This window comes from Bos javanicus, chromosome 26 (genome assembly GCF_032452875.1).
Source record: "Bos javanicus breed banteng chromosome 26, ARS-OSU_banteng_1.0, whole genome shotgun sequence".
In the NCBI taxonomy this organism is placed as follows: domain Eukaryota; kingdom Metazoa; phylum Chordata; class Mammalia; order Artiodactyla; family Bovidae; genus Bos; species Bos javanicus.
This window is the reverse complement of record NC_083893.1, coordinates 37,096,096-37,106,370: the sequence shown is the minus strand read 5'-3', so window position 1 is coordinate 37,106,370 and position 10,275 is coordinate 37,096,096. Positions and strand designations below refer to the sequence as shown.

General features: G+C 49.5%; 1 protein-coding gene across 1 annotated transcript in view; it reads left to right on the top strand.

Annotated features, from left to right (window-relative positions):
• Positions 1-8,037: 8,037 nt before the first annotated feature.
• Positions 8,038-10,275, top strand: part of PDZD8 (PDZ domain containing 8) — an 85,828-nt gene continuing 83,590 nt past the window's right edge. Inside the window, exon 1 of the mRNA XM_061403611.1 lies at positions 8,038-9,170. Coding sequence (XP_061259595.1) covers positions 8,299-9,170 — 872 coding nt within the window. The 5' untranslated portion in view covers positions 8,038-8,298. The remainder of the gene's footprint in view (positions 9,171-10,275) is intronic.

Below are 10,275 nucleotides of genomic sequence, written 5' to 3'. Positions count from 1 at the left end.
ATTTTAGACAGCAAGAAACGAGCTACTTTTCTGGCAAGGAATATGGTCAGAAGAAAGACTCCCTTGTTGAAAGATAATTTAAACACTTCAGTAGGTGGTTGGGAAAATGTAACCACACGACGTTTTAGGGAAGGTAACGGATATAAAACCTAAGCACCATGGAATTAGTAACCCACTGGCAGCTGGGCAGGAGCCCTGAGTTCAAGTCCCTGCTGGGACACCAGGGCAAATCACTTCTCTTTTGGAAAACAAAGTTTCAAAGTCATTCATTCCTTCTACAAAGCTGTAGATTAATGGCTGGATTAAAAGGGTGGCTGAAGAGTGAATGAGGTGGAAAGTGGAAGATGATAGGCAACAGGGACCAGGTCATCTGGAACCTTGGACTTCAAGGTTCAACATCAGCTTTCACCTTGCCTGAGACAGGGAACTGTATGAGTTTCTTGTGGCTCTTGCAGCAAATTAACCACAAACAGTGGCTAAACACAAATTTATTCTCTTACAGTTCTGGAGGTCAAAAGGCCAACTTTCAGCAGTCTCACCGGTTGGAAATTAAAGTGTTCCTTTCTGGTGGCCACCACAGTTCGTGCTCTTGGCCCTCTTTCATCTTCAAAGTCAGCAATAAGTGGACTGAGTCTTTCCCCATCACGTCATTCTGATCTTCTGTCCTGCCTCCCTCTTCCACTTAGAAAAAAGAAACAACTTCTGTTTGGATTTTTGGCTGTGCCAGGTCTTAGTTACAGCGCGTGGAACCGTAGGCTGCTGCATACAGTCTCTTAGTTGTGATCTGTGGGATCTAGTTCCCTGACTAGAGATCAAACCCCTGTGTCAGGAGTTCAGAGTCTTAGCCACCGGACCACTGGGAAAGTTCCCTCCCTCTTCCACTTTTAAGGACCCTTATGATCATACTGGACACAACTGGATAATCCAGAATAATGTCCCTCTCTTAAAGGAAGCTGAATAGCAACCTTAATTCCATCTGCAACATTAATTCCTTTTTGTTGTATGACATAGCATATGGAAGGGTCCTGGGGATTAGGATGTGGACCTCTTTGAGGGGGTCACTATTCTGCCCACCAAGGCACCACTGGTGGTTTTGAGCACTTGAGTGAAACAATCAGACTTATGCTTTAATGCAGTCACAGGGGCATCTGTGTTTGAACAGACATCAGGGTGGCCAGGGAAGAAAGAGAGAGGCCAGTGGAGAGTCTGCTCTGAAAATCCAGGCCCAATATGGTGCTTGAACCAGGATGTTGAATTGGTAAAATTTCAAATATATTTTGAAGATAGAACCAACAGGATTGATCAACAGACCAGAGGTAGATATATGCAAAAGAAAGGTGTCAAGGACAACACGAAGCTTTTGGCTTGAGTACCTGGAAGAACAGAGGCACCATTAATAGAGGGCTGCCCGAAGAACCAGTAGTGGTGAATATCAGCTTAGTTTTGCACAGTATTAATACGTGAAGCCATGTGGTGGAATCAGATCACCTAAGTAGTGAATCACTCACCTAGAGCCAAACATCCTGGAATGTGAAGTCAAGTGGGCCTTAGAAAGTATCACTACGAACAAAGCTAGAGGAGATGATGGAATACCAGTTGAACTATTTCAAATCCTGAAAGATGACGCTGTGAAAGTGCCACACTCAACATGCCAGCAAATTTGGAAAACTCAGCAGTGGCCACAGGACTGGAAAAGGTCAGTTTTCATTCCAATCCCAAATAAAGGCGATGCCAAATAATGCTCAAACTACTGCACAATTGCACTCATCTCACACACTAGTAGAGTAATGCTTAAAATTCTCCAAGCCAGGCTTCAGGAATACGTGAACCGGGAACTTCCAGATGTTCAAGATGGTTTTAAAAAAGGCAGAGGAACCAGAGATCAAATTGCCAACATCCGCTGGATCATTGAAAAAGCAAGAGAGTTCCAGAAAAACATCTATTTCTGCTTTATTGACTATGCCAAAGCCTTTGGCTGTGTGGATCACAATAAACTGTGGAAAATTCTGAAAGAGATGGGAATACCAGACCACCTGACCTGCCTCTTGAGAAACCTATATGCAGGTCAGAAAGCAACAGTAGAACTGGACATGGAACAACAGAGTGGTTTCAAATAGGAAAAGGAGTACATCAAGGCTGTATATTGTCACCCTGCTTATTTGACTTATGCAGAGTACATCATGAGAAACACTGGGCTGGAGGAAGCACAAGCTGGAATCAAGATTTCCAGGAGAAATATCAATAATCTCAGATATGCAGATGACACCACCCTTATGGCAGAAAGTGAAAAAGAATTAAAGAGCTTCTTGATGAGGAGAAGAGAAAGAGGAGAGTGAAAAAATTAGCTTAAAGCTCAACATTCAGAAAATGAAGATCATGGCCTCTGGTCCCATCACTGCATGGCAAATAGATGGGGAAAGAGTAGAAACAGTGGCTGAGTTTATTTTGGGGGCTCCAAAATCACTTCAGATGGTGATTGCAGCAATGAAATTAAAAGACACTTACTCCTTGGAAGGAAAGTTATGACCAAACTAGACAGTATTCTTGCCTGGAGAATCCCAGGAATGGAGGAGCCTGGTGGGCTGCCATCTATGGGGTCGCACAGAGTCGGACACAACTGAAGCGACTTAGCAGCAGCAGTAGCAGACAGCATATTAAAAAGCAGAGACGTTACTTTGCCAACAAAGGTCCGTCTAGTTAAGGCTATGGTTTTTCCAGTAGTCATGTATGGATGTGAGAGTTGGACTGTAAAGAAAGCTGAGCACCAAAGAATTGATGCTTTTTAACTGTGGTGTTGGAGAAGACTCCTGAGAGTCCCTTGGACTGCAAGGAGATCCAACCAGTCCATCCTAAAGGAGATCAGTCCTGGGTGTTCATTGGAAGGACTGATGTTGAAGCTGAAACTCCAATATTTTGGCCACCTGATGCGAAGAGCTGACTCATTTGAAAAGACTCTGATGCTGGGAAAGATTGAGGGCATGAGGAGAAAATGAGATGGTTGGATGGCATCACCGACTCGATGGACATGGGTTTGGGTGAACTCCAGGAGTTGGTGATGGACAGGGAGGCCTGGCGTGCTGCCGTTTGTGGGGTCTCAAAGAGTCGGACATGACTGAGAACTGAACTGACTGAAGGAGTGAATATAAAAACAAAAGAGGCGAATGTGCCCTGGGACCCCACTGTTACACTGATTCCCAACAGTAGATCTGGATTTGCCAGTAGATCTCAAGGGCTTACAAACTTCAAGCCTCTTGCAGCTGCAGCCTATCATTCTCCCCCACAGTTACCCTCCTCTGCTTTGCAGGGAAGTACAGCCAAGGGCAGTGTCTCTTCTCTCAGTTTAATGGGGCATTCTGATATCAGCGCTGCCTCTTTCCTAGCCTCTTCCTTCAAACAAGAAGTCTCAAAGTTTCAGAAAAATAGGGTAGCTCTCTCTCACCAAAAGTGGAGAGGATGACACATGAATATATTCATTCATTTAATAAATACCCGTTGAGCACTTACTACATTCCAAGCTCTCCGTTGAGGACTGGAAAACACTGTGGTTTATAAGACACATCGTACAAGTGATGACAAAAAGACGTGATGAACCTATATCAGGACTGAATCCCATGATTCAGTTGGCAAAAGAGTTGGACACGACTTAGCGACTAAACAATTACAACAGAGACCTGAGAAATAGCTAAATAGCTTAAGGGATATATTTCTCTAAAGCAAAAGAGGTCCAGAGGTGGGATTGCAAGGTTGTATATAGCTTCAGTATCATCAGTGTTCTAAGATTCTTCTTTCTGTTTAACTATCTTCAGTGCATTCTAAACTTCTCTACGGTTTTCTCCATATCTTGTGATATTTGCATTATTTTGTATCATTTTTATAAATGGTTAGTAGGTTACTCACAGTCTCCATATTCACATGCTTTGGCTTTCTCATCTTATTTGTTCCCTCACCAAGAGGAATTCAGAATTAACAGCAGAAGTGGTTCACGCCTCTATCTGGCTGGTGAGAATGCTGGTCTTATTTGTACCCCATCTTCCAGTATTCAACTGCCTTTCCCCTTGAAATGGATACTTCCCAGGAAGGCTGGTGGGGCAGATACATTTCAATGACATCATTTGAAACTCATTAAAAGGTCAGCAGGCTGGCTAAGTACTACTTCCTTCAAAAACATACTCAGAATCATAAATGTTGAGAGCTGGGGGGTCAAGGGTTCTCAGACTTTTGAGTTTCTGTGAACTAGCATTAATATTTTTAAAAGGTTGCTGAATTTCTATTCTTCCAGAGAATGCCATTAAAAATAATAAGCTTCTAGGAACACAGTATCACCTCCCACAATGCACAGGACATCCCTCATAACAGAGAATTTTCCAGCTCCAAATGACAACAGTGCCAAGGTTCAGAAACCCTGGGCTCGCTGCCCTTAATGAAAGGCAAAAGAAGAAAAGCCCCCAACCCAGCAGACATTTGCACTGGCAGACACTGTTGAAATGTGGGAGTGGGTTGGCCAGATGGGCTATGATGAGGTCAGCTAGACAGGGGGTGGCCTGGCTATCCCAGGCCTGGGCAGGGTGGAGGGACAGGGCCAACGTTTATGGACATCTTGATTTTTAAATGGGATAAGGCACATAAAATTTGTAACACTAAACCTGACACATGGGCTTTCCTGATGGCTCAGCAGTAAAGAAACTGCCTATAATGCAGGAGATGCCGGTTCAATCCCTGGATTGGAAAGATTCCCTGGAGAAGGAAATGGCAACCCATTCCATCATTCTTGCCTGGCAAGTCCCATAAACAGAGGAGCCCGGCAGGCTACAGTCCATGGGGTGGCAAAGATTAGAACACGACTGAGCATGAGCACAAATGAATGAACTTTAGGGGACAAATTCTGCTGGGCACCTGATCAACCCTATATAACGGGTTGAGAAGACTGGAGGTTCTCAGAGGTAATCTGAGGAGTAAGGATGAGGTAGGAGGGCAGAACAGGGAAGAGCATGCAAGATGGAGTCTGAGACTGAGACTCCCAGGAAAATCATCAACTTCTGTGTGGGGGAGGGAAGTGGGCGAAGAATATCTTAAGATGCATAATGCATTAACGCACAATTTGAAGTATCTCAGTAATGTGAAGATTACTCAGATAATCTTCCACCTCACCTCCAGCTTCTGTGATGTTTAGTACAATGTGAACGTGTTATTGGCTCAGTCCTGTCTGACTCTCTGCGACCCCATGGACTGTAGCTCACCAGGCTCTTCTGTCCATGAAACTTCCCAGGCAAGAATACTGGAGTGGGTTGACACTTCCTTCTCCAGGGGATCTTTCCTAATCAGGGATCAAACCCAGGTCCTCTGCATTGCAGGCAGATTCCTTACCCTCTGAGTCATCAGGGAAGCCTTACTACAATGGTACGGGAGTATTACAAAGGTTTTTGGTGGATATTAAGGGTCTACATTTCCCATTTGAGTTGAAAGAGTGTAGAACTGAGACAGCAGCCCAGAAGCAGAGGCAGGAGCCAGAGGTGATCACAGGAAAATATCCCTGCAGGGTTCTGGGCTTCCACAGGATGTAGAATATGGTTTTGAGCCTAGTTCTCTCAGCAGGATTACATTTTCATAGAAAAGGAGCCATTCTGGTCTCATACTTGGGCATGCTGCTGCTGCTGCTGCTAAGTCGCTTCAGTCGTGTCCGACTCTGTAGGACTCCATAGATGGCAGCCCACCAGGCTCCTCCGTCCCTGGGATTCTCCAGGCAAGAACACTGGAGTGGGTTGCCATTTCCTTCTCCAATGCATGAAAATGAAAAGTGAAAGTGAAGCTGCTCACTCGTGTCAGACTCTTTGTGACCCCATGGATTGCAGCCTACTAGGCTCCTCCAAACATGGGATTTTCCAGGCAAGAGTACCAGAGTGGGTCACCATTGCCTTCTCCAACTTGGGCATGAGTAAGTAAGATGAGATCAGCTTGGTTCCAAAGTTCTATACCTGCTCCAGCTGGGTCAGAATTCTGTTTTCATTCTGGACTCACCCAGTCTCAGGACAGTCACTGGCTTGGGGATCTTCCAGGACTAGAGAGGAGACTTGCCCTGGCCCCTTAAGGCCATCCAGAACCAACTAGACTTTTAGGTATGGAGTATTCTGACCCTTAGTTCAGAAAACTAAGATCATGGCATCTGGTCCTATCACTTTATGACAAATAGAGGGGGAAACAGTGGAAACGGTGACAGACTATTTTGGGGGCTCCAAAATCACTGCAGATGGTGACTGCAGCCATGAAATTAAAAGATGCTTGCTCCTTGGGAAGAAAAGCATGACCAACCTAGACAGCATATTAAAAAGCAGAGGCATTACTTTGCTAACAAAGTCCATCTAGTCAAAGCTATGGTTTTTCCAGTAGTCATGTATGGATATGAGAGTTGGACTATAAAGAAAGTTGAGTACCAAAGAATTGATGCCTTTGAACTGTGGTGTCGGAGAAGACTCTTGAGAGTCCCTTGGACTGCAAGGAGATCCAACCAGTTCATCCTAAAGGAAATCAGTCCTGAATATTCATTGGAAGGACTGATCCTGAAGCTGAAACTCCAATACTTTGGCCACCTGATGCGAAGAACTTGACTCATTTGAAAAGACCCTGATGCTGGGAAAGATTGAAGGCAGGAGGAGAAGGGGACAACAGAGGATGAGATGGTTGGATGGCATCACAGATTCGATGGACATGAGTTTGAGTAAACTCCAGGAATTGGTGATGGGCAGGGAGGCCTGGCATGCTGCAGTCCATAGGGTCCCAAAGAGTCTGACAGGACTGAGTGACTGAACTGAACTTATCTGACCTGTGTGGGAGTAGGGGAAGATCTTTGTGCTGTCCCTGAGGTTGGAGCACAAAAGCATTTATGATGTAACCAGACTGCAGGGGGAGTAACATTGTTGCTGGGCAACCTGGCTTCCTTAACTCTATGGCTTTGGTCAAGGTGCTACCCTGTGCAAAATTTTTTGAAGTCTTTCCTCACCTCCCCCTTCCCCTTTCCCAACTCCCCCTTTCTGTGCCCCAGGGAACCAATCAACCCCCTTCCAACTCTAGCAATCTTGTTATCCTAGTGCAGAGTGGTGACTGAGGATTTAGGGTTTAGTTTTAGACAAACCAGGCTCCATTGTGTAACCCAGCAACTTCCTTTGCCTCTGCGCCAGCGTTTGCATTTGTAAAACGGACGGTGGCTAACTAAAACTGGTGGCTAACTAAAAGTGTCTCTTAAATGGACTAAATGTGGCAATACACCCAGGGGCTTAACGCACTCCAAGAGCTCGACGGTGACTATTCATCTTCCAATCATCGGGCAAGTTCATCTCACTCCTCATTTATTCCTTGTAGCGGTTCTTTTCTGTCCTTCTGGTTTAAATCTCAAATATCTATCTATGTAGTTAAGTTAGTTCGCATCTGACGCTTTTTTTTTTTTTTTTGTCTGTCCCTCCTTCCCAGGGCCCACCCTCTGCGGACGCAGAGCGTCTGTTGGTCAGACTGATGGCAGGTTACAGCAGTCTCCGAGGCAATAAAATCTTGTCCTCGGCTTGGAAAGTCTCCGAACCGCTAGCTCAGATCTGCGGCGCTGCCCTGCATGGAAAGCCGCCAGCCCATTCTCAGGGGCGCGAGTGGAAGAATCACACTGCAGCAGAGGTAACAGACAGGGACCGAGGCCAATGAAGGGGGATGGGCGCATTAGAAGATAAAGGGATGATCGGGATCAAGAACACGCCGCCACGCCCTCTCCGCCCGGCCTCTTCTCCTCCAGCCGGTAGCCCCGATTATCCTCCTAGATCGGGACAGCGACTTCCGAAGTGACAGCCACGTGGACTGCGGAGGACTAGAATGTTGCCGTGGGGGGCGGGGCTGGAAGGGCGCCCGAGAGGTGAAGAAGGACCCGCGTACGCATGCTCGGGCGCCGGCTGCCAGGCGACGCCGCCGGGAGCGAGTACGCTCCTGACGTCACGCGCCGTTCGTCCAATTAGCGGCGGTCGGAGGGAGGCGCCGTTCCGCCCCCTCCCGCCCCCGCCGCCGCCGCCGCCGCCGCCGCCGCCGCCACCACGGCAGCCGCCTCCGGGAGTGTCTGAGGGAGCTTGAGGCCGCCGCAGACTCGGGCGCCGCATCGCGCGGTCCGGAGCCCCCGGACGAGGCCCAGTGTGCCGCTTGCTCCGACCCCCGCCGCCCGATGTCCTCAAGATGGAGGCAGCGGGGAGGGCGGCGTGAAGCAAGCGGCGCTGTGGGCGCTGGGGCAAGGGCCCGGGCGTCCCGGGCGGAGGCGGCGGCGGCGGCGGCGGGATGGGGCTGCTCCTCATGATCCTGGCGTCGGCCGTGCTGGGCTCCTTCCTCACGCTCCTCACTCAGTTCCTGCTGCTCTACCGCAAACAGCCTGAGCCGCCGCCGGACGAGGCCGCCCGCGCGGCCGACGGCTTCCGCTACATCAAGCCGGTGCCAGACCTGCCCCTGAGAGAGTACCTTTATGGCGGCGGCGGCGGGGCTGAGGAGCCCTCTGGCGGGCCCCCCGAGGGCGGCGCGACCCCGGCCCCCGAGACCCCCGCCCCGCCGACGCGGGAGACCTGCTACTTCCTTAACGCCATCATCCTGTTCTTGTTCCGGGAGCTGCGGGACACTGCACTGGCCCGCCGCTGGGTCACCAAGAAGATCAAGGTGGAGTTCGAGGAGCTGCTGCAGACCAAGACGGCTGGGCGCCTGCTGGAGGGGCTGAGCCTGCGGGACGTGTTCCTGGGCGAGACCGTGCCCTTCATCAAGACCATCCGGCTCCTCCGGCCCGTGGCGCCCTCGGCCACCGGGGAGCCCGACGGCCCCGAGGGGGAGGCGCTGCCGCCCGCCACCACCCCCGAGGAGCTGGCCTTCGAGGCGGAGGTGGAGTACAACGGGGGCTTCCACCTGGCCATCGACGTGGACTTGGTCTTTGGCAAGTCCGCCTACCTGTTCGTCAAGCTGTCACGGGTGGTGGGGAGGCTGCGCTTCGTCCTCACCCGCGTGCCCTTCACCCACTGGTTTTTCTCCTTCGTGGAGGACCCGCTGATCGACTTCGAGGTGCGCTCCCAGTTCGAAGGGCGGCCCCTGCCCCAGCTCACCTCCTTCATCGTCAACCAGCTCAAGAAGATCATCAAGCGCAAGCACACCCTCCCGAGTTACAAGATCAGGTGAGAGGAAGGTTGCGGGGGAAGGTCGCCCGGGCGCGAGGGCCCCCTGGCTGCTGGGACCCTGAGCCTGGCAGGACACTGCCTCCGTCGTTGGGTGGGAAGGGCAAAGACTTATACACCCCCTGCTTTCCAGGGCTCTTCCCCACCCTGGACAAGGCCCTCGATTAAGTGCCCACATTCTTTGCTTCCGAAGGGCATTAATAAGGAGCTGGAAGCCTTTTCCGTGTGCTCTTGGTCATCCACGGTGCTGTCAGCGCGGGTCGAAGCAGCATATTGAAAATGGAAGGGAAGTCCCGCCCTCCCCGGACGGCTCTGGGACTGTTGAGAAACTATTTCTCTAGGTGGTTGCTGCATTGAGGGCAGCTTTGCAGCATCGCGTTGGCCACATTGAGAAACTGTGCGTGGATACCAAGTACAGGCATGAGGAGTGTGCTGGGAGCCCAGAGCTCTTGTATTTTGCAACCGCAGGCCAGTTTTGCCGTGGTGCTTCACTTTACTTCTCACTTTTATGCATTGGAGAAGGAAATGGCAACCCACTCCAGTGTTCTTGCCTGGAGAATCCCAGGGATGGGGGAGCTTGATGGGCTGCCGTCTATGGGGTCGCACAGAGTCGGACACGACGGAAGCGACTTAGCAGCAGCAGTGGGATTACATGTCATTTGGCAACTTTGAAGGCAGAGGCAGCGTCTGTCGGAAAGGAATACTTTTCCACTGCAAATTGGAAACGAGTTGGGAGCCTATACATCTTGTACTTCTCTGTACCTTTTGTGCTGATGTCGTCTGGGGTAAATTCTGTAGCACAACCCCAGGCTGCCCCCTGACCTTTAATCTCTACTTGGCTGTAGGCTTCTCCCACAGTACCTGAAATTGCCCAGCAGGTAGTATTTTAAGATGGGTAGTGAGTTTGACTTTGTAAAGCCTACCTGTATTTGGCGGCTTGATTTTTGTGATTAATGTACAAGGGTTTGGGTTTTTACTTATTTATTTTTAATATCGTAGAAGTGGAAGGGGAAAAGAAGTTTTGTGGGGCTAGAGTCTTCACTTTGGTCTGGGAAGGCTTGTCCGTGTTGAAGGGTCATATATGGTTATTCTAAAACAGATACAT